This window comes from Alligator mississippiensis, chromosome 4 (genome assembly GCF_030867095.1).
Source record: "Alligator mississippiensis isolate rAllMis1 chromosome 4, rAllMis1, whole genome shotgun sequence".
Classification (NCBI taxonomy): Eukaryota; Metazoa; Chordata; order Crocodylia; family Alligatoridae; genus Alligator; species Alligator mississippiensis.
In genome coordinates, this window is record NC_081827.1 from 105,837,680 (window position 1) to 105,863,222 (window position 25,543).

Below are 25,543 nucleotides of genomic sequence, written 5' to 3' on the forward strand. Positions count from 1 at the left end.
TTTCAGCCTGCTAGCCTCAAGGCAAATCAACATCTCTTTACTTAGGCCTTGTCTACGCTAGGAACACTTTGCTCACTTAGCTATATTGGCCTCCCAAGAGAAATAAGCTACATCAGCAAAAATGTAGATTAGTTGGTATAACTACATCCACTGTGGAATGAATTTGAAATCTAAAAGCCAAGATGAATAGAAGATCCTGGTCTTTGTATTATGCAAAGTTCTAAAGAAAAAGAGGGGGTAAATTATTAAGCAGGTTACAAATAGAGATGAAAAACACAATAGTTTAACATCGACTGAATGTAAAGGAACTGTCAGAAACTGAAAGGAATAGAAGAACACAAGACATTTCTGTGAGCACTGACTTAAATTAAGGAAGCACAAATGGTAAAAGATAAAAGCTGTCCAAATTTGAGGGGATTGCTCTATATTTAAATCTTATTTGATAAGTTTGGTTTGCTAATAAATAGTGTTAAAAAAACCCTGCATCCATGGTAGGGGCCAGCTATGCGAGTCTGAGATCGTGCCTAATTGCTCCCTGAACCAATGCAGTTATGCCGATAAAAGATCAGTATGTATACCTGGCCTCAGAAAACAACATTTCAACCCACTAAATGTTTCTTTCTAATCATAAGCACCATCTTAAAATGAAAATTAATCCTAGAAAACAGAGGTGTTAACAGCATTGTGTGTGTCCAAACAACTAACTTGCAACCTGAAAAAACTGTACAACATCAGGTTGAAGTCCCCTTTTGCAACATAGAGCTTTACTCAGGTTCCAGTTTTTTGCTTCTGTCTGAAAAGCTTGAAAAGGACCATTTATTCTACTGGGCAATATTCTGTTTCACACTGCCCTGTTTATAAAAACTACATTTTAAATTTAAGCGTGCTATTTCTCTCCATCCCTCATGCTTCTAAAACCCATCCTTTTGTTTGGTTGATGGAGATGGCCCTGTGTGAGGATGGATATAAAACAAGCTACCAGATGACCAGCAAGCATTATTGCTGAAAGAAACATACACTGCAAGAAGAGATTCTAGTACAGGGGCAGGGAAAATACAGCCCGAAGCCACATGGGTCCGAGCCCTGCCCGTTCACTCCTGAAGCAGCCCACACCGTGCTCATGCTTGCACCTGCCCCGTGCCTGCTACTGGCCCGACTGACCCCATCCCCAGCCAGAATGCACAGCTTCCCAGTGGGGTTGCTCCCACTGCTGCTGCAGCTGCCCAGGTACTGCTTGGCTCCCCCTGCCTCCATCAGCTCTTCCTCCTCCTCCAGTCCCCGTGCTGCGCCACCCTGAGCATCCAGGAGCAGGGGGAAGCAGCGGTGGGGATGCATGCCAGGTACCACATGCCCAACCAGGCGGAGGGGAAGCTACAGCTGGGCAGCTTCTGCCCCAGCACATGAAGCTCCAGTTCCAGCTCCTAGCTACCTTCCAAGTAGCAAAATGAGCCTGGCAAAATGAGCAGCAACTTGTGGGTGGCCAAGTGGGTAGAAGGCAGCCATGAGCCAGAACCCCATGAACTGAGGAAGAAACCTCCCAGCTACAGCTTCCTCCCTGCCTGGTTGGGCATGTGGTGTCTGGCACATACCCTCACAGCTGCTGCCACTTCCCCGTGCTACCTACTGCCCAGAGCACCGCAGCAGGGGAGGGAGGAGGAGGAGCCACTGGAGTCAGGGAGAACCGAGCAGTACCCAGGCAGATGCAGCAGTTCTCCTGTGTGTACTGGCAGGGCAAGAGCTAGGGCCATGGGCAGGTGTGGGTGGGAGCACAGTACGGGTTGCCCAGAGCAGGAGCAGGTGGGGCTCAACCCAGGCAGAAGCCCTGCTGGGAAGTTGTGTACGCTGGCCAGGACCATTGGCAAGTGCAGGCAGGCAGTGTGGCATGGGCTACCCAGGGCTAAAGCAGGCGGGGCTCGCCCTCATGCATTGCACCGTGGGCTGGACTGGGTAGGCAGAAACACCTACACCTACTCTGCACCACCTGGGCAAGCTCTGCTGCACAAGCCCCCTGCCCCCCACTCCTCTCCCATCACATTAGGCTGACTCCCAGGATCTAGTGCACAAGTAGCCCCTCCACACATGTGCCCCTCTTACACACACACACATACACACAGCCTCCCCACCCATCTCCCCCACACACACCCACATACAGTGCACACCCAACTCCCCCAGACACCCAATACATAAGAGTAAGACTTTATTTCTAGCTATTATGCAATTGCCTCTAAATATACCACTCAAAAAAACAAATCAGGACAAAAATATTCTTTTGAAATAAAAATAAAATGTATTATTATAGATGTTTGATTATTAGTATATAATTTTTTTATTTATAAATTTGTTAAAATGATGTCTTCTGAAAGATTGTGTGTGTGCAGTCCTCAATTTACTCATTAAGTGACCCACCAGCCAAAATAATTGCCCACCCCTTTTCTACTACATACTTTGGGGAAAGTTTTGAGACCATTTTGTGTAAGCCATGTTATTATTTTTTCTTTAAGAATAATACTTTTTTGCATCATATACATTAAAAAGGTTCTCAAACTCATGATCATTTCAGAGAAGCTAATGGAGAAAGCATTTCATGAAAATGTATTAAAAGTATTGGATCATTCTTTTCTGGTTAGTGTCCACAAAGCGCTTCTTTGCCACAGCTCTGTCCCTAAAGCCCACCCCGATATACTTGAACCTGTTCCCCATCTAGCAATATTGGATGCATGTTTACCATCTGTAAAACCTGATTGTACACCCGGTTAAGATACATCCCTTCTGAACTACTTAATGTTAAAAGAAAGTCTGCATGTATATCAAAAAATATTTTCAAATCTAAAAAACCCCACAAACCCAAAGGTATTTTTGCCTACCTTTAAAGTTTTGCTATAGTTTCCTATTTGCTGTTGTTGCACAAATACAACTGGTACTGAAGTTTCCAAAGTCAGTTGATACAGTGCTTCTTGCAGCTTCTGTCCATTCTCTGTAATATAAATATGAAAGAGTCTGTGATGTCTTCCTTTATGAAGGCTGCCACTGTGAACTGAAATCACTTAGAGGTGTGGCTTTCTGTTTCACAAGAATTGTAGTCTACTTCCTCATGAACTGCATGCCTGTTTCAAGGGAATGTTTCCTAAGGCAAATGATGAGTCATTTGCAATGTTAGGATGACTCGCTTTATTTCTGTTTTTGAGGAAATCCTATAAAGTGATCAGCTAGAATTTCAGTACCCCCTACCAGTTTAACACTATACTTGGAAAGAAATTAGATATTCTGTGATTACACTTCTAACCTTCAGTTTTAAAGGAAAAATATGACTATTTACCTTTTTGCCTCAGCATAACAGAAAAAGCCGTCTCACTAGTAGTTTTTCACGCTAACATTTAATGAAAACTGCTTTAAAATGTTGTTAGTATTGAAGCAACATTGTAAGTGTGATAGTCCAGGAAATATGTGAGAAGTAAGAGTTTGTGGGTGACATCTTTTATTGAACCAACTGCATGGTTGGGATAAATTTAGACAAGTTCTCGGGCATCACAGTACCCTTCCTTGCTATACCTAAAAACTTGTCTAACCTATCCCAACCATGCACCTGGTCTAATAAAAGATACTGTCCACAAAAACTCTTGCCTCCTGTATTCAAAGTTTTGTGTCATTCTCTTTTAATTGTTTCCCTCAAAACTTTCCCTTCAATTTAATTTATTGATGTTACAGGCAGTTTTGCTTCACATAAGTTCAAATTCAGAAACCTTTTCCACTATGAAGCGTCATGTGTTATCTTGTGATTCAGTTCTCTACTGGAAAAAAAGACAATTTCATAGGATGAAAGTCAGTTTTGGGGAGTATTTTTTCAGAAGACTGGGCAAAAGTTGTCATGCATCACTGTGAAAAATCTGCCCACAGAAAAGCTCTGTATAACAAATTAACACAAAAAGAAAATTGTATTTTCTAATCATAGAGATTTATGACTTGGCACAGCACTGAAAGAAAAAAAAAAATCAAGGTCTGCATCCACAACTGGGAGTCTGTCACTTTTTATGTCCTATTACAAGCTCTGACTTTGACTCTTCCTGTAACCTTGACTAACCTACACAGACCTCAATTTTCATTAGGAAGAGGAGCATGCTATTCAATTGGACAAATACTATGCTTATTTAATGCTTAATATGAAGTGCAAACTCTAATAGTCACATGCAGAGGGCTAGGAAAACACCTATTATTAGTCTGTGCACATACATCAGGTCAAGACTACAGATAGTAGAACAGGGGCAGGCAATTATTTTGGGCAGAGGGCCGCTTACTGAGTTTCGGCAAGCTATCAAGGGCCACATGACAGGCAGCCCAGGGCAGATTAATATTCATTTTCTAAATTTTTTAGGGGCCCCACGGGCTGGATAGAATGGCCTGGCGAGCCACATCTGACCCCTGGGCCGCGTTTTGCCCACCCCATAGTAGAAACGCACCTGTACACATGGATACAAAAGGGAAGGCTTCCTGTAAACTAGGCCTCAACCTTGCTACTTCAGTTTTCTGCTCTTTAACCAACTGGTAACACTTACCTCTCAAGGGTTTTTTTTGAAAAATAAGTGTTTAATAATTGTAAAGTGCTCTGAAGATGAAAAATCATTACAAATATTGATACTTAATAATTGCCTAGAATTGAAATCTTAACATATTTTAATATGGGGAAAAAGAAGAGTAGGAACCAATACATATCTTTGGAAAGTGAGGACACAGATTTTGAACACTAGCTATAATTTGTACAAGGCAGAACATTTTCCCCAATACACTACTAAAAAACCCCAGCCTCCTGTGGACACATAAAACACATGAATCTTCACATTCCATTCCTTTTAAACAACCTCAAGAATGCTCACCTAAAATTATGCTCTTAAATTTGACAACGATCTATTAGCTGGTCAAGATAGATCTTGTATAAATGACTCTAGTTACCTCAGATATCTACCAGTAGATCTTTGTCATAAATTCATAGCCTTAACCATAGCCCCAAAACCCCAGGGCAGCCATAAAAGCTGGCAGAAATTTAAAGAGTCGTGTGTGCAGGTCATGAATGCCAGAAGCCTCTCCCTTGCTGCATTTGGCAATCTGCCAGGGACAGAATGACAAAGCAAAAAAGTGGTTCTGTACGTGTTAGCTCTTGCAAACACTCGGTACAATCTCTTTCATTAACGGTAATTACAACAGCCCACAGATTGTGAATCAATATTTTTTTCCACAAAGACTAACAGACTCTTTCAGGGCAATACCTATAAATGGACCTTGAATCCAACACGTAGATTTGGATCCTTTTCTGAAACAGATGTCATTTGAGACAATGTTCACAGCTGGTAAGAATCAGTGCAACTTCAATGAAATCATGTTAATACACCCACCAACTAAAGATGTAGTCCAGAACAGTTTAGAAATTCCATGAAAAACTTATTGGGACAGAAGGTTAAGTTGCATGTGGCAATCTCTAATTAATATTAAGGAAAATCTGAAACTGCTTTTCCTCTACCACCAATCACTAAACATATGTTCATGTTAACATCACTGTGGGACAGGCTATGGCCTTAAAAACATGACCTTGTACTGGGTGAGTAGAGAGGGAACCATGAGGCAATTCATTCCACCCAAATTCCTCCTAGTGCTCCTAGAGCAAGTGAAGCAGTTTGCTCCCCTTTAAAATGGATGCAGCATGTGCTGTTGGTCCTGTATTTCTGGACAAATCTGCTGGGCCCAGCAGATAAGGGATGGAGCCCAAGCCTCATTGTAACTCCTGAGCTACCACAGGGTAGACAGAGGCTGTTTCTGCTAAGGGAAGCAAAGGTAAGTTCATACAAGGAACTGACCCCATGCTCCACACCCCTCCACAATGAACCAGGCAGTATCTGATTTTATAAAAAGTACCAAACTACCTATGGTATTATTTAAAATCAAATTAAAATGCAAAATGAACAGTAAAAGGGAAGAAGGGCTCATCTACCCAGGAAAATTGCTTGGAATAGTTTTTCCATAGCAGGCTCCTATAGGGACACTCTTATTCTGCATTATGCCTTTGTATGCTGTAGTCCATTTTGAAACTTGAGTTAGCTGAATTGCAAAAAAGGCACACCTAATATGAAATAAGAACATTGAGGAAGGAAGTTGGTGTGAAAGCTTTTATGCTTTAAAACCACAAACCTTAGCTTATTTTGTGGGAGCTTCCTTGTACGTTCAGGTCCTAAAATGCTGAAGTCCTGATTCTCATTTACACTAAGGCCCCATCTCAAAAATGCTGGAATGGAGGCAGTGGAGCACCCAGCTTCAGATGCAGGAGAGTGAGGACCTCACCCCCTGCCATGGGAGACACTGTTGCTATGGGGGAAGAACTCAAGGAGCCCAGCATCCAGGAAGTTGACCCCCTCACCTGCCCCCACAGCTGTTTTTTCGCTGCTGAATTCAGGTTTTTAAATTGCTGCCAGCTGTGCTGACACCTCCTTCCTCCCTCCCTCCCTCCCCACCAGCAGCAGTGTCCTCCACAGGTGAGGTGGGGTGAGGCTGAGAAGGGAATTCCTAATCAGGGTACAAACTCTACCACTTACACGTCTGGTGGGCAAAGAAATTATTTCAGAATTGAGTTGCTTTTATTCTCAAACGGAGTGCCCACGTGGAGAATGATTTCCAAGTACCTACTGGAGAGAAGGCACAAGTGTAGTAGGCGTATACCCTTAAGGTATGCATTGCCCAGCTCTAAGAACTGCATTTCAGGGCAAAGGTCTTTGCTGATCTAGCTAGGAATTTCCAAATCACAAAGCAGCAAGTGCAATCACCCATTAAGTCAGCGTCAACAAAAGATAACCTTGCTCCAGCAAGATTTTTTGATAAAATAATTTGATTGGAAAAGTAGCTGCCATGAGGATTTTAAGAACAAACACCTCACACTATAATACTTGTTTGTGCTTATGCTACTTTCTTTACACTAGTCTTTTGGTTTCTTGGTGATACTGGTTATATCATCTCAGACTCCAAGAGATTGGGGTCAATGGCCCAATTCAATTCAATTCATTAAGAATTCTGGCTAAATGCCATGTTCCCAAAGGCGACACAACACACACACACCTATAACATGGTCAATGGGCCAAATTCAGAGGCATGGATGCCTTGATGAATCAGAATGCCACATCTTTGGCCCCATTAATGTCACTTTGTCTTGCTGAAGCAGTAAAGTGACCTCAAGAGGGCCAAAACAGGCAATTTTGTTGGGTTTATATCACTGGTTCTTGTACCTGAGACATTTCAGGGGATGCAGGTCAAGGCTGGATTGAATGGGGCCACAATACAGCTACTGATCCCCGGTCATTGTTGCCTAAAACAACTTAAATTAGTGCATCCCTGTGGCTACTCTAACCTGTGCCAAGGGCCAATTTAAATTTTTACTCCCCCTGGATCACAGGAAGTATAAAGTTAACTTACAGTCATATTTGTCTCTTGACACAGACTGAGCCCGGAATGAACAAGTCAGCAAATCTAATACAGTTTAAATTTGGTATAATTGAAACATGACAAATAAAAGTAACCATCTGGATACCATTTGGTACTGTAGTTTTAATTTGCTAGACAAAGTTAACTCTACAGTTCTCAGGAAGAAAAGAAATGATTCACAGATTTCACAAGAACATCTCTTTACCATAACTGACAGATAAGACTGGCCTTAGAAGCAGACAAGGAGGAAGTAAATCACAGGAAATATTAAGAAAGACTAAGTTATTTACAGCTTGTCACTAACTTTTCTTTGCATACAGGCAACTCAAATGGAAACAAAAAAAGCCTTACCAGTTTGGTCTAGTTCAAGTGAAAAATAGGGAACTTTCATAGATTTGAACAGCTCCTTCACCTACATAAAAAAGAATGCATAAATATTAATAGAAAGTTACAGAAAAGTGACATCTCTCTTTTTCTCCCCTACTGGAGCACTTATTACCCTTCAGTAAGAGGATAATCTATATTATTTTCATTGGGCCATTGAGAATCTTCCCACAAGAGGCACTATAGAAGAAAGGGTAGGGAATAATTTCAAAGTTCGGGGGGCTTTTTCCTGATTCTGCTACAGTCTCAATCAGTGGCTTTAGGCAAATCATTTAGACTCTGATTTTCAAAGGTGTTTAGGTGCCTAACTCCTCCTTAAGGGCCTAATTCCCATTTAAATTATTTTGACAGGCGTTAAATGTGCCTAAACATCCTTGAGACTCTCTCTTGGACTGACTGAGAACCCTTTACTCCCATTAGAAAGAATTTACTTGCCTAAGTGATCCCACTGACTTGTCTTAAACACCATATGCCAATAAGGTAAATTAGAACAGTTCCAAAGTTGTTCCAAGTCATGCTGATGCTGGCATAAATTCTACCCTGATGATGGCATCAGGAAACTGTAAATTGCTCTCTGGAATTCTTCTCCACTATGCTCACCTGCCTGAGGCAAATTGAACTCAGGGACAAACTAGATCACATCACTTTGATATGTCCTCTAAATCCCATTAAAAACCAGCCCTATCGGCTTAAAATTGGCAAATTAAGGCCCAATGTAGATTTTTGCTAACATATTCAAAATTAGTTTGACAAGAATGACAACTGCAATTTCTCCCTTCTCTCATCTAGTGAGAAGGCTGCTGGAAAGCTTATTCTCCCAGCCTGTCACTTCGATCATGTCATTCCCCTCTCTACATCTGTCAGCTCCCCCTTTTAATCACATCAAATGTAAGCGACCTGCTCTTACTTTCAATGCCCTTCCCACCCCTTCCTTACCATACTTATAAACGTCTCATTTAGTATATAGAAGAGGACTCCTGCCTCAGATTAGCCCAGTATGCCTGCATCCATCACCCACTTTTTCAAAATTTTTAAAGGGTCCCCTTCATGCTGAAGCACCACCAACCTCTGGTCCTTAACACTTTAAAAGAACTCCATGTAACCATCTGCAAAACTACTTTGTTATTTTCCTTCAAATCCCTATTTAAAACTATTCTTTTCTGCAATTCCTCTGCAGCATACCAGCAGCCAATCAGTTGTCAAGACCACTGCCTGTCATGCTGACCATTATCATTTCATTGTTTCCTTGTACTCCCCCTTCTGTCTGCTTCTATGTGCTTCCTTGGCTTATCTTCAGAATGTAAGCTGTCAGTGACAAGGATCATCTTTCTCTTTCTGTGTTAGTATCATGTGTGACATAATGAGATCCTGGCCCACAATGAGGGTTCCTAGACATTGTAATAATATAAATAATAAATTTAAGTATTAAAATAAGGTGTGCATTAAATATGACACCATAAAAAGAAAGGTGATCACCAAAGTTCAAAGTGCCATTTAACTTCTTCCCTACTGTTAACGCCTTGCCATCAAACCAACACTTTGGAAAAATCAGAAGTTTATTCTATCCCCACCGCTTTTCTTGTGGCAAGTTAGGAAGTTTTTGAAGTTTCAGGCATTGTGCCTGCTAGTTGTGTGACAGAGTTGTTTCCAAAATGGTTAAGAACAAGTTAAACAAAAACTTGTCCAGGATGGTTTAGATAGGGATGATCCTGCCTTGAAGGGGGGGGCACTAAATGAACTCCCAAGGTTGCTTCAAGACCTACTTTTCTATGCTTCTATACTTTACCTATCCATTATAAAGTTTCATTTGACTACTCACTACAGGAAGTGAAGTGCCATAATTTAATTGTACAGGCAGTCCTCGACTTACATTTCACAGTTACAACGTTTATAAATTAACACCCTATTTCAACTTTATGACATCAGTTTCAACTTTACAATGCTTGATCCGATGCAACGCCACACCAGTGAACAAGTTCACTGAGTCGCTCATCTCCCTGTAGAACATCTGTCCAAACTTCCTTGGATACTTTCTTTAAAAAAGCAGACAAGACTCCAGGAAAACCTGCAGCCAAGACTCCTGAGAGGCCTCCAGCCAAGAACCCTTCAAAAAGTCCAACCAAGAACCTTTCAAAAAGTCCAGCAAAGTCACCTCAAAGAAGTCCTTCCAAGTCAATATGATTGCTATTTACAATATAAATACATTAATGTAGCTATATTACTCATCTACAATTGATCAAGTACAAAATTCTGGGGTATTTTTAGTGAAAATAGGGTATTGGGCCTTGGTTCAGGAACCAATCCCCATTTATAACATTGTTTCTTATGAGAAAATTGATTCCAAGTTACAACATTTCGACTTAAGACACGGTTTTCAGGAACCAATTGTGTCACAAATCTGATGACTACCTGTACTGTACTAGCACTATCTAGTGGCTTTTAAGGCCTGAAGGCCTCATACTTCTCCAACTAAAGTGAAGCTTTACTTGAATGGAAGTATGGTTGGCCCCTAAAATGGATTACTTGAGTTCACATTCATTTTAAAATAAAACAGCTGAGCTTTAATATGGATCTTTTACCAATGGAGATCTGGCCTTGAGGCTAATATTAAAATGCCCATCACCTTAAAAACATTATTTATTAGTTTGAAATAAAACTTGTTCTCCTTTGAGACCATGTGAACTCCCTCTTTATCACATATACTAGAACAGAAGTGTGCAATTAATGGGTAAGTGGCAAGGATTTTTGTGGGTGATATCTTGTATTGGACTAAATGTATAGTTGGGAGGGATACAGACAAGCTGTCGGGTACCAAGTACCCTTCCTGAAGTCTGAGAAAAAAGCAGAAACTGCTTGAGCTAACAGCAAATAAAACAAAGGCATATGCAAAACTGTAGGTAAATAAGAGCACAATAAATAGATGTTACCATTAACATCACTCCAAAACTACCACAACTAATGTGTAGAGGTATATATACACACAAAGGAAGTTTATTACAAGAGGCAATATATGGAGGCGTGAATTTTCTCCTGTGAACTTCTCGACTTGAGTAAGTGTGAAACAAGTTAGCCATGCTAGAAAAACACAAGCTGTCAGCTTTTAAAAAAATAATAATCCTCAATTAATCAAACCAAATGGATACCTGAAAAGGGTAGAAACTAACATAAAAGGGTAGAATCTGACAGTTCTATTTCCTGCTAAGGCAAACGACATAAATTAGGAACTTTTAAAGAAGCCCCAAATAGTAGAGCAGTGCAATTACAGAACCAAGGTGAAGTAGGAACACTGAAAGAAGAAAAAAGGGTGCAGACAGAAGTGCAGCTCCCCACTTTAACTCACAGCACTTTGCAGGAATCATTTTGAATTACAACGATCCCCTGGACCAAACAGAAGTTCACTGCTCATTCTGCAGAGGGTGGGGAAAATCAGCTGCTGGCTACAAGCCCGCAGCCAGTTTCCCTTAGCAATGGCCCTTCCTCCCTCCAAGCCTGTCTCTGTTTTCAGAAGGGATGGTGGGAAAAGGAGCAGAGGGAGCTCGTTCTAGGCGTTCCCCAAGCCAACACTAGAGGATGGGGGGGATGAATTGGAGCCCCCTCTCCAGTAAGGGCTGAAAAAACTCCAGACTGAACTCCTTCTGCTCCTTTCCTCCCCTCCCATTCTGAAAATAGCTTGGAAGCTGGGAGGCAGGCAGAGACAAGTTACAGAAGATGCTGTTTTGAAACATCTTCATGAGGGTTCAGATTTTTGCAGGATTGGGCCCTTTTAAAGTGTTTTGCGTCTGTGAAGTTCTGTTTGGTCACAGCTGTAGAGCACTTCCAGGGGCCAGATTAGGCAAAAATTGTCACTTCCGTCTTCGCCCAAAAGATTCGCCCACTGGAGTAAGAAATTTCATATTACCCATTTGAGCAAAAGCCCATGGAAGCTAACAGGAAAGAAAGCAATCTAGGATTAGGAACTAGTGACAGGAATGGTATAAAAAGACAGATCTAGTCTTTACAGTTTCATTTTAGGTAGAGAACATCTAAGATGGCCTGGTAAAGCAGTTCAGCATACACATGCAGTCTCCAGCAGAGGCTTAAGTACATCCCATTAAAATAAGTGCAATTTAAACAGTTTAGGTACATGCTTAAATACTTATACTGAGGGCCAAGGTCAGGACTAGGTATTTGTCACCAAAAACAAACTGAGTAGCAGCTGCAGGTAGGATCCACCCACAGAAGAGAAACTGGACAGATCCTTTATGTGGAAGGAAAAGAATTAAAAGTTTTTGAAAGGAAAAAGTGTAGAAACCAATATTCAAGACTGTAATCCTGCATATGTCTCTAGGAAAGTGGATTTATGTGAGCTGAAATGGCATCCAGACTGAAATGGCATCCAGAGAAATCAAGGAAACAGAATTCATAAGACATGACAAACCCTGTACCCCTTTGCTGGAAAACTTAAAATATTACCTTAGTACTAAGACTGCATGTTGTGTTACTGAAGATCACCACAGTGTTTTTATCTATGTAGGACTGTATCTGCAAAATCAATTCTGCATCTTTACTTTTAGTACTGGATTTAGTGCTAGCTTCTGTTCTGGAAGCTGTAATGGCTCTCCCATTGTTTGTATTCTGTGTTACTTGATGAAAATCTTCTTTTGCTATAAGAAATGAAAACAAAGTGGAATAATCAGAGACAGAATTGCAAAATGGTTTGTGATAAAGATAACGCCCTGATAAAGAAGTACAGATGAAGTTAAATTAATGACTTTTCTTTAAAAATGTAAAAAAAGAAATCTAATGTTAGTTACCTCACACTTCATTTCATTGCTCTCTATGCTCCCCAGCCAACATCAAACAAAGTTGAATCACAGCCTCCTTCCTGGACCAATAAAAGTCAATGGTGAAATTCCCATTGACTTCAGTTGGGCCAGGAATTCACTCCACATCTTGTTATGGATAACCCTACAGAAACACATTTTTTGCCATGCAAAACATGGCTGTGGTCCAGATTTTGCACTTGGATTTGTCTAGGAAGATCCAGCATCCTTGTGGAGTCTCATTAAAGGGGTCTACCTATGCAAATATCATTGCAGGATTACTAACTATTGTCTAGGCAGACAAGGTTCCTTGGGTGAATTTGATATCTTTTATTAGACCAACCCAAATAGTTGGAGAATAGTTATTAAGCAAGCAATAACTTCCTTAGCCTGACAAAGGGTTTTTGAACCCGAAAGCTTGCTTAATAACTATTCTCCAACTATTTGGGTTGGTCTAATAAAAGATATCAAATTCACCCAAGGAACCATGTCTGCCTATGTCCTTAGACCAACACGGCTACAACCTAAACCCCTGTAACTATTGTCTAAGCATGAACCTTCCTAGATAGTCTTCAGCCTTCAATGTACTGTTTTTCCTACACAGCTCTGGGATGTTTTCAATGAGGCATTCAGGGATTTAGCCATGCTGCTCTAATTAGTGCTACAGGGGATATGTTTTGAGAGGTAAATAAAGCATATGATAATCTGAAATGTTTCCTAAGTATTCACAATATAAGTCACACAAGCCTAATACAGAACAAGACTGTGGCAATTAATTTAATAGTTCATAAACTTCAAATTATACCTTTTCTTATTTACAGTATTTACTACTAATAATACTTCAGTATTTTGTTAACATTTGTCTCCCATTCGATTTTACTGTAAACTAAATCAGCCTAGTTAAAATAAACAAATATAGAAATGTTATAGCTCTTTACTATAATATCAATAGTCTAAAAAAGTTTCATATAATTATTAAAACCATAATCTAGTAATAATACAAGTAATTTTAGTACAGTGTTTTCTATTTTAGTTGTACTAATATATGCATGCAATATATTTGTATAGAAATAATATAAAACAAATTACAAATTTAAAAAAATACAAAACATTATACTACCAAACTTTCCGTGACCTATTAGATGTAGCCATTTCAAAGCAAAGTCAGTTTCAGCATGACTTGTTTTAAGATGATAAAAGTACTGTGTATATATATAATTATAGAAGCATGTCCAAGGTGGCCTACGCAAATGAAGTGGCAAGTCCTTAAACTTCAGTGTCACTTGTCTAAGATGATCCACATACCTGGACTTCCTGTACTGCCACTTGGAATTATTGTACTCACTATGGAAGCTATCATACTAATTAATATATACAACATCTTTCATCACAGTGTTTTGCACAGGAGGTGAGTTCTATTAACCTGATATTTATAAAAGTGGGAATCCTGAGACACAGAGTGACCAAGTGATTTGCACAAGGTCATCAAGCAGAGCTGAAAACAGAATCCTGATCTCTTGAATCCTAATCCATTGCTCTGTTCATTAGCCCACACTGCCTCCAACACAACTGAAATTACTGAATTATTTCCAGACTGTCTCAATTTTCCAGGTGTGGATTTTAGTCATACAGAATATTAAAAATAAACACAGAAAACTGTTCTTCACAAAAGTAACTACAATCAAACAGGTATCAAAAGTGTATGTGATCAAAGGAAGCCTGGCTTTCCTAGGTGGAGTAACCAGTATGTATAGGATGACTGTAGGGGACAATGTGAAACCTCGGCACTGCATGTCCATGGTCCTTCCACTCTGCCTCAGTGCCCCACATTTGGACACTCATTTTAAATTTTCCCTGGCCAACTGGGACCAGCCACCAAAATCCAGGACTGTCCCAGCCAATCTAGAACCCTAAGTATGCAAGAAAGCATTTGAGGCAAGGGGTCACGTTTTTTAAAGTATTTATGCCCCCAACTTGGGAACTGGAGACTACCTCTGACCTCAAAGTAAGGAAGACAGTGCTTCCATAGCCTCTTCAGATGAGTCTGTCTAGGAGAGGACAAACTCAGCGTCAAATCCAAGCAGTCCAAGTTTGTGAACCTTGGAAGGGTAACCAAAGCAGGGTAGAATTGCTGATATCCTAACAGTCCAGCAAGCCACAGCATAGCATTCTAATCAGTTAGATAGGGTGGATTCACCTAACCAGTCACTGAACTCAAAACTTATTACAAAAATAGTACAGCAAACCAAACTAATACACCGGGATTGCAGTCCAAGACTTACCAAGCCTAACAAACTGAAATAATCATGTATAATGATCAGATAGCAGTTAAACACATTATATGCATTGTAAATTGGAATATTAGAACTCTCTTTGCCCCAGAATGGATTAAACTATTAGTATAGGAATTAAGGAAGTTACAAATTTCTCCTAATGCTATAGAGAAGCTAAATTTGCAGGGTACGTCATCATCAGCAGGGATCCAGGTTTTCTGTTTCTCACAGAAAAAGAGACAAAAATGTAGATTTCCCTCTTACCCGAGAAAAACATGGATTTTCTCATTTTAATGAAAAAGCACGTGGATTTTGCACTTTTGCAAAGAGCCCTCTGCAGGCTGGCAGAGTTCCAGCCTGCAAGGGGCTGGAGGGAGCAGGAGGAGGGTGGTCAGGCATGGGGTGCCATATACATATACATGTACATGGCCCCAGGCAGCCTGGAGAGCAGCTCCTGCAGGTAAGTCTGGTGGGAAGGAAAGGTGGAGCTGAGGCCCCCATAGGGAGGAAGTGAGTTGGGCAGGGCTCGGGCTGCTTCCCAGCTAGGTGGTGCATGAGGCCTGGGGCCAGAATGCAGGGCCGCAGGACCCTGGCAGGGACCGGGACAGGGTACCAGCAGGGCTGGGGGGCTGTGAGGGGAGTAGTAAGGGGCACTGGCAGGGCCTGGGAAGCTGTAAGGAGAGCGAGGGGCACCAGCAGAGATGTGGGGCTGTGGCTTGGGAGTGAGGGCCCTGGACATGTGTTCTGTGAGCTAAGGGGGAGCTCCAATTTTCCATGATAAAACACCCAAAATCAATTACTAAACTTTATAGGTATTTAGAATTTATTTCATTAGTGATTGAGGCACTGATAAGCTTTCAAATTGCTTTAAAATGGTAGATATATAAAACATTGTGTTTAATTGATACCTACATATATAGTGGTGTTTCATTTTCATCACGGATTCTGGGGTTTCTATCAGAGAATTTGCAATTCTTTTAATCAAGAAAACCAGGATTCTTGGTCATTAGTGGCAATCCTTTGATTCAAGGATGATCTTTATCATGGTTCACCGCTGTGTCTTGAGGTGACTTCAGAGTCCAGTCCTTGAGTCACAGACCCAACTGCAGAAGTTGCAGGTCTTTTTGAAGAGTAGGATAGGCCATAGGTCAGGATTTCTCTCCTTTTCCTTCCTCCACTCTCCTCTGCTTCAAGGGGACACACTTTACCTTGAAATGGGCAGCCACTTGATTGAAGCTGTAGTGCCATTAGACCTGGTCAGCAACCAGCAACCAGCTTCTCCCAAGTCTTGATACTGGCATCCATTTTCCTGAAGTATGCCTTCAATGTGTCCTTGCAGCATTTCCTCTGGCCACTATGAGTACAGCACTTGTTTTTGGAGTTCAGAGTCAGGCATCCACACACAATGTCCAGTCCAGCAAAGTTGGAACCTAAGGATCCCAACTCAGTGCTGATAACATTGGCTTCAGCAAGGATGCAAGTGTTCGTGCAGTGATCTTCCCATCTGATGTAAAGGATTTTCCAGTGGCATTGTTGGTGATACCTCTCCAGGCCCTTGGGATGATGACAGTAGGTCATCCATGTTTCACATTCATAGAGGAGAACGGAGATGCTGACTGAATTGTAGACCTCGATCCTGGTGTCTTTCTGGAGAATGCAATGAATAAAGACATGCTGAAGAAATTTCTCAAAGGAGGCACTTGCAAACTGGATACTGTGCTGTATCTCCTCATCAATGGTTACTCTCAGAGAGAGGTGGCTGCCGAGGTAAGGGAAGTACTTGATTACCTCCAGGGTCTTTCCCTCAATGGTAATTTGGGGGAAGGGGGTCACATTCATGGCCCAGGGCAGGGAAGGCTGATAGAGCATTTTAGCCTTCTCAATGTTGAGAGAAAGACCAAAGTTTGGTGGGCTTCTCTGAAAAGATCCAAGTGGTCTGGAGGTTTTCCTCCTCTTTGACCAAAAATGTCCCAGACTGAAGAGCCCTCCGTCCGTTTGGTAGTGTCCGTTGCTTGACTTTTTATTTATTTTTTTTTAAGCAAAATGTTTTGTGTTCCAAGTCAAATCAATTCCAAATCCATGAGTCATTCAAGGCTCATACTGGCCCTACTACCAGCAAACATCCTCCACCCCCACCTGGGGCTTCAGATGTTTCCAAATCATTTGGCAGGCATCCTGTGTGCAGGCCCAAGCCTGGAGGCTTGGGGTTTGGATGTCCCCGAGTTTCGCTTGCCCTCAACTGTATGGCAGCAGGAACAAGCTAGGGAGGAGTCTCCCATTTCCATAAAGTGGGCATAAAGCCAAGATCTTCCCACGGGAAATGAACGTGGGAGGGTAACTATACATTACCTCCACGGGTACTACCCCATGTCAGGAATGTGGTTATCCCCTGTCCCTGGGAAAACCACTTGCTAGATCAGTGTCTCCCCTGATTGTTTTATTTTTTAACATTTTTTTAAGGAAAACTTTTCAGTTCCAAGCCAAATCAATTCCAAATCCATGAGTCAGTCAAGAACTGTAAGTGGCCCTACCACTAGCAAACATCCTCCACCCCTACCTGGGGCTTCAGACGTTTCCAAATCATTTGGCAGGCATTCTACGTGCAGCCTCAAACCCTGAGGCTTAGGGTTCATATGCCCTCGAGTTTCGCTTGCCCTCAGCCGTATGGCCACAGAAGCAACCCAGGGAGAAGTCTCCCATTTCCATAAAGTGGACATAAAGCCAAGATCTTCCCACTCAAGCAGCAAGTGGGAGGTTATCTATACATTACCTTTGCAGGTACTACCTGGTGCCAGAAGAGTGGTTACCCCCAGCAACTAGGGAAACTGTATTAGTGGTCATGGTATTTCCCCTGCCAGATCTTAGCCAAAAGGTACGGCCCATCTGAATAAGATACACAGTAGTGCCCATTGCACACAGTCCCCATCAACTCCTACTCTTTTATAAGTCATGGTGAGCCACTACGTTGCATACATTTCAATTTCCTCTTCACTCCCACAGCTGAGCTGTGCCTGCCTTTCCCATTTCTAACTATTCCTGTTTCTTCACCAGCCTTAAATGTCTGGCAAACATCACCAAAGGGGGTTTCAAACAGTTCACTCAGAATCCCTCTGTCAGCCTCTTCCTCAGACTGTCACATATGATTAGTGTCACCCTGCCCTCCATGAGGTAAAGCTGAACCAGGTTGCCCTGCACCTCATCTGCATATACATTGTTGGAGGATCCCAGGCCTCATAACAAGAGTGGGGGGAGGTGCTAATTAGCGCATAATCCTTTGTGGAAAGTATCTGGAGTAGTACATGCATATACTGAGCAGTGCTGACCTGTGGGGTCACCACAGCTTGAAATTCTGTGGTGGGGCCCAGCTCAGTGAACTATATGGTAAATCATGAACTTTTTGGCTTTGAACTAATATCATGCATTTTGTACTCTGTACAAGTAGGTAGAAGTGGTACTGAGAAAACGGTCAGGAGGAAGGACATGTCAGTACCCATTGTTTAAATGCCTATGGCACAGTGGAAAATCCCCAGCAAAATTCCCGCCAAGTCCAACAGCTACACTTGTTTAAACTGTAACAAGTCCTCATAATTAGCTAACCACACGCACCACACATTGGCCGGTTACAAATTATTCCCACTTGGCAACTAGCAATTGGCTTACTGACTATATAAAAGTAAAAGCAGTTTCCGCCCTCATTGGAGAACTCCGCACACATCCTGGAGTAAACTTGGCGGACTGATCACCCACCAACGACTGCCCGTCACCGACCTCCCTGACGTACCCCTTTCCCTGCACGCTCGATAAGCCGTTTACGGAATGTCTCGTCTCGTTTCAAAGAGCTCCCGCTATGTTTGTAACTACATTTCAAAGTCAGCTTCTTCCTGCGCTGCATGCACCGGTGGCGTAAGTAAACACTCTATTTTACCAATACGCATCTGTGCCTAATTCCACTCCACTCGTCGAAGTACCCACCTGACGTTCCAGGCTCCTGGGCATAGCCCGGTAAGCCAGTCGGACACCACGTGGCATCCCGAACAGGATCTGGGGAAAACACGATGGAGTCGGAACTAGTTAAAAACTGCCCATGGCGCAGTGGGGAGTGCCCAACGTCCGACTCGGACGACCTATGGGCGCACATTGCCTATCATCAGGCAGGCGGGAGGAGTTCATATGTGGTCACCGGTTACCTCTCCCTCAGAGGAGAAGAGGGAGTCGGAAAAGAGTGGGCCGTCCAACTGGGCCCGAGCTCTTTCAGGTGTGTTATAAGCGGAAAAGGGGTTATGTACAGACCATGGGACGAAGTAGAAACGCTGTCCCTGGCACGGGTAAAAGCGACGGGCGCAGCAAACCCGACTCCCGCCCAAGAGTTTGCCCGCTACATTCGACATGTACGAGAGGGCAGGGAAGGGACACCCCCCGACAAGTTTAACTGTCCGACCCTGGCACCCCAGTCACGCGGCCATGAACTGCTCACCCAGCTCCGTGAAAGTTTAGAAGAGGAGGACCACACCGCGACTAGGTGGGCAGGCACCAAATGGGACAAAGGGAAAATGATTAATGTACTGTTCCGCACAGTTTCGCTCCTGTTACGCGAGAACGCGAACTTAGAAACCCAGCTAGCCACAGTCAGCAAGGCTGCCGTGGAAATGGTGGCACAGCAAAATCCTGAACCACCGCCCGAAAATGGCGCCGAGAAAAAGGAGAAGTACCCGGGAGGCCCAGAGAAGAAGGAGGAAGAGGGCGGCGCCACAAAAGAGCAGGCGGGAATGCAGCCAACGGCCCCACCCCCCAGGGCGACACCGCCCCCAACGACCCCGCCCCCTTATTATGGGGAGGAACCACCGAGCGGGAACCTACACCCAACCCTCCCGCCGGGAACGCCAACGTCCCCAGCGGCCGCTCACCCCATAGCCTTGGTCAAACAAATAACCGACCCGCAAAGGCGTAACCCGCACCACCACCACCTACCACACCCGCAATCGAGCTGAGTTACAAGAGTTGTGCAGGGAATCGAAAATAAAGCCCGCCAAAACACTAGTTATCTGGCTGGGCCGCCTTGTAGTGGAATTCGGGTCTGAGTTATTAGACCTAGAGGAAGCCTGTTTCCTAACTCATCAGGCCTCATGGAGCGGGGGACACGTTACCGACCTAGCACTGATAATGGGCAACGTTCACTGGAACATCCTGCTTCCGTCCCTCGTTGCAGGACAAATCGATCGCAAATCGCATGCGTGGCATGACGGACGGTAGGAAAAACCACTGCAGAGCAACTCCTGTTAGCTATAATAGGGGTTTCATACTGCTCCTGGAACCCAAGAGTACATCAGTTGGGGCTAACGCAAGCCCAGCGCAACGGGGGGTGGGCCCACCGCCACCTATGAAATCCTGGAGCAGTCCCAGCCACTCTCGAGGCCATAGAAGCGTGCGCAGAGGTTTACGGGGGAGATTTACGGGGGAGAGAGCGCTATCACCCTTCGACTCCTCCTCAACCCGCTGGCCACTCAACCGGCTGGGAACATCCTAAGCCAACTCCCACGGCTACAAGCCCTCATGAAGTCAGCGACTACGGACCCAGCCGACACACCGAACCGCCTCACTGCATACCCGGTCGAATACCAAAGGCCAAGATACCATCAACCCAATCCTCGACAGGAATCGAAACTGCCACCTCAGAGAACGCCGGAAGAGAGAGCCATGTACGGATTTCTCCTGAACCACTCCAAGCTTACCAAACAACAGCTACGCGTCCTAGGGGATGCAGGACAATGACAACTAGCACACGAACTGGGCTTTGGGTATACTGAAAAGTCAAAAAACGAGTAGCTGCCGCCGGTCGGGCCGGCGGCAGCGCCATTAAACCTGACCCCGCAGACCCTCGCCCCTACACCAAACTCCTCGTTTACAACCCCACCGATCCAACAACGCAGCGTGAAGTTTTTTTCCTCCTCGATACAGGGGCCCAAGTTAATGTTATAACCCCATCGACACCTCATACGAAAACCACAAAAACTATCATGGTACAAGGTTTAAATGCCACAGCAACCACTGCAAAAGTTAAATTTTCAGTGGCCGGTTACCACAAGGCGCTTGAGGCGGTCCTAGGGGGCATTAACATCCTGGGAATTCCCAGCATCAAGGCACTTCAGCTAAAGGAGCAAATATTGCAAGCCCTCCCACTCTCTATAACTGGGCCTGACCGACTCCAGCCCACGCTCTGCAATACATCTACATGGCGCTATAAGCCAATCCCAACCAAGGATCCCCTAAAGGGGGCACTAATCCATCTTCTGCAGCGCCTCGAACAACAAGGGTGCATCAGACCAATAACAGCCAGTACTCGCCTCTCGCCGGGATGAGGAATCGCAAAACCAGGAAAACCCAATGAAGTCCGACTAGTGGTGGACTATCGTGAGGCCAACAAGCGATGCCAACCACTCATGCAACCTAACGCCTCTACGCTACCCCAATGCCTGTATGAGATGGCACAATTTCAAAAGGACACGTGGGTTGGGACAACTCTTGATCTCAAGGACATGTTCTTCTCCATTCCAATCAACGATGTCGAGGGGGCACTAAATGTGTGTGTCAAAGGCACCATGTACAAGTGGACAGTTTGCCCGCAGGGATACTGCAATGCGCCAGCGTTAGCCACAGGCGCCATGAATGATACGCTAAAGGAGTTCTGTACCTCCTACATTCTACCCGGCCAAGATGAATTAAAAATTTGGAGCTACGTCGACGATCTCGCCATCATCGGCCGCACCCGGCAAATGGTCGCCGAAGTCACCAACAACCTGGTCACCCATCTCAACGACAAAGGGTGGACAGTCAACTTAAGGAAATCAAAACTACAGCCTACAGCCGACATCACATTTTAGGCACCAAATTCATCAACAAAACAAGGTTTGGCGTAACCCACGGAAGCCCAGACACCAGCCCATTGGAGGGACAATTACCAACAGACAAAAAACAACTCCAGCAGTTACTTGGGTATCTCAGTTGGTACCGACACCATGTCACTCCAACCCACCTACCCGTACTCGCAAAACTTCAACATCAAATCCGCAACAAGTCTCAAAAATTCACGCCCTGGACCGAGAGGGACGGGAAAGATCTCCATAAACTTCTTACGGCCATTAGGACAACGCCACTCCACGCATTCGACTTTGCCGACTCAATGACAGTGACTCTAGGATACACTGCCAGCCACGTGTGGGCCACAGCCCACAACTCTTGCGGTGAATTAACTTATACCTCTCACCGAACCCTCCAAGCAGCTCAACATCGATATGGAGCCGTCGGGAAAACCTTAATGGCAGGGCAACTTATAGAACTGTTGTCTCGTGGACATGGAACACTCCAGGCGCCCAGTGCCACCCTCTTACCCTTGTTCCCCTTGGAATTGTGGATCAGAGTTTTCGGCGTTTAACCATCCACCTGGAACACGCTAGTGCTCAACCATCACTACCATTGGCATTGCTGGAAATGCCAAGACCTGCCACCCAACCCTGACGCTGCAGAAAATGCCTCACCTGTCCTCTACGGAACGACAGCCCCAGCCTGGATGGCATCCAATGGCACAACCCGAGGTGATGGAGGCTACGGATTCTATTGCAAACCCTGCCACAACATGAAACTTTACGCAGGATGCAGCTCGGCCCAAAAGAATGAGCTGCTAGGGTTCAAAGAAGTAGTACAACATTGCCTCCAACACCACGACAGGACACTTCCCACTCCCGTGATCGCAATTGATTCCCAATATATTTATAAAATTGTTACCGGTACAGGAGTGCCAACGCAAAACTTAGACATCTGGCAAAACATTTTCGATACACTGTCCACCTTCACTATTCTCCCACTAATCAAACACACCAAGTCACACAAGCCCGAGACCAACCCAGTACATGAGGTCATCGACAAACTCTTGGAAGACCCCCTCCGCACAGACATTGTTTTAGCTGTCGAGCAAGTACAGAAAAATGGTGAAATAGACCCGTTTCTGACCTGGCTCCACGACCATTGGGGGCACCCTGGACCACAAGCTTGCCACACTCACTGGCGGTCAGCCACAGATAATCGTACCCCCTACAGGTCGAGAACCGATTGGGAACGGGTAGCCCAAGCTTGTGAGCCTTGTGCCAAAGAAAAATGCCACCAAATGAAATACCAAATCGGAGCGTTAGACCCACTTCAGTTTGCACCCGGAAGGGTCTGGCAAGTGGACTTGCTGGGACCCCTGCCTGGTGCGAAACCTCCAAATAAAGGACTCGTTATCATCGACCTTGGCACACGACAACTTCAAGTAATCCCGCTATGGAAAAGTCACGCTGCAGCTGTCATATCGGCACTAACTGCAGCATTTGCCAGTTGACAACCCCCTAATGTAATTCAATCAGATGGAGGCCCACCATTCAATTCCGCAGCACTCGACAAATTCGCCCGCCTCCATAACGTCACTTGGCATCTCCACCTCCCATACCATCCCCAATCCAATGGGGTGGTAGAAAGACACATTGGCCTTTATAAGGCACGATTGCACTTAAAGGGAGGCAGGACCTACAAAAACTGGACGAAATTAAACCACAACGTCCTTATCTTGCTCAATGCAGACAAAACCCTATGGGATAAGTCTAACCCCCGACACCCAGAACCGTGGTGCCCGAAGTTCGTGCCGGACAAACTCGTCTGGATCACCATCCCACACCCACACCAATCGCACCCGCGAGTATACAAAGGAAGAATCATCAGCGCAGAACCGTACCCGAACACCTACTCCGTGAGCTTCGATGAAGGCGAAAAACAGCAACAAATCCTAGCTCACCATAACTGGTTATCTCACCGCTCACACCTCCACACAAACACAGTGTCGTAGAACAAATTTACTGCTCTTAAATTTTCCCTTACAGGTCCAAAGCCCAAGACGCACGATGGTCGTAAATCCGGGCCGAAGGAAAGGGAGCCACCGCAAACACTAAGACACCGACACGTGATGTCATCATGACATCTACCGGCACCGTCGTAATTGGACTTTTCTTAACTAACCTAATTTCATTTAATGTAGGAAATCCTACACCCCCCCAATACTGTTTTAAACTTGTTGTCATTTTGGGCCGACACCATAGACAACCACGCAGGGGAAGACGGTCTTACCGCCTGTCTATGCCTTCCTCTATCTGTTAACGACCCTGTCTTTATCCCCTACCTGACACCCTTGAATGTTACTAACTGGTTCGAAACCAGGTCCAGAGACCCGTGCCCCTTTATTAATGTAACTACACCCAAGCAACAAAGAAGCGTAATTTCAACCTTGTTGTCAGGGTTAAGCGAAATCATGCCGACCAATCACCCAGAAAGAAAGGATCTCACCAAAATTATGCAAGGTCCATATATCATCAAATACGGTTGGCCGAAAAATTTCACCTTCCCCCACCTTAATACAACCAAACAAAATTGCACGGAAGGTGAAAGCAAGCTCGCGTGCTCTGCTATCCCATGGGGAATCAACCCGCAGGGCATAGATTGGTCCAGGTCAGATAACCCTCTAACCTGGAACCCGTGGACCGTAACACCCCCGTGGCACCTCGCACTCCCACCCTGCACTGATTGTAAACTATCCAAAGCCTCCAACCTCACCCTCTCACCCCTTATCAAACCCACACCTTTAACCACTTGGAACGCATCCCTAGCTGTCAACATATCCAACAATCAATCCTGGTATTCGTTTTATTACCCCATTTTGCGCGCAGATATAATAAGTAATGCCTGCCACAGTACTGAGTTGGGAGCACAACAATCTGGTCCACCCGAGCGGGCCCGACAAGCCTTTCAATTTTCAGGCAATTGCGCATGATTAACCACCCCGGCTCCCTTAGGAATGTTGTGGGCTTGTTCAGATGGACACTTATATATAACCCTCCCAGCCACACTTTCTGGAGTACAATGTTTTTTATTCACCGTGTCGCTTTGCCCCCCCTTATTTGCCAACACCTCCAGACCCCCTAGCCCAATGCTGCTCCATCGTCATAAACGAGAAGCGGTCTGGAGTACCCTTACTTGGGAGCAGCAAGTTCACGAAGGGTTTAAATGGGCAATGGAAGGCCAATTTGCCTGGGGAATTGGAATAACCAAAGCCCGAGTAGCCATCGCACATCTCGCTGAGCAAGTTGAAGTGCTCGCTAATCATACCGCTGATAGCCTATATTTACTCAACCAGCAATTACAAGCAACGTCTCGTATGACATTGCAAAACCGCCTTGCCCTAGACGCGATGCTTCTCCAACAAGGAGGCCTATGCCAATATCTTAATCTGTCCCGTGACCTTTGTTGCATTAGTATACCAAACGTCTCACTACCCCTAAACGATCAAATTGACGTGATTCGGAAAGTTGCCACCGATACAAATAAAATCAATGGTATCAGGCAAGGGTGGTTATCCGACCTCTTTGGCTGGTTTGGCTGTGTGGAGCCCGTGCCTCGCTCCGCCTGGCCTATCGGGGTGTGGCCCCTCCCCTCAACTCGCCTGCCACGACTTGGATGTAATCGGTTACGTTCAGAGGGGTCTCCAGTGGAGATCTTTATCCTGGGTGGGACCTCCCGATAGATGGTGTTACTCACGGTTACGGGACGCGG

At 44.4% G+C, this 25,543-nt stretch overlaps 1 protein-coding gene across 3 annotated transcripts in view; it reads right to left on the bottom strand.

The window, feature by feature from the left end:
• The window catches only part of TXNRD1 (thioredoxin reductase 1), a 73,947-nt gene that overhangs the window by 37,240 nt on the left and 11,164 nt on the right, over positions 1-25,543 (bottom strand). For 2 of the 3 annotated variants that reach the window (XM_019489704.2, XM_006272981.4), the window contains exons 2-4: positions 12,292-12,482; positions 7,807-7,867; positions 2,865-2,974 (exon numbers count right to left, since the gene is read on the bottom strand). In XM_019489704.2, coding sequence (XP_019345249.1) covers positions 2,865-2,974; positions 7,807-7,867; positions 12,292-12,482 — 362 coding nt within the window. Of the gene's footprint in view, positions 1-2,864; positions 2,975-7,806; positions 7,868-12,291; positions 12,483-15,826; positions 15,949-25,543 lie in introns of those variants that run through there. The other variant, XM_019489705.2, reaches the window with a different exon arrangement.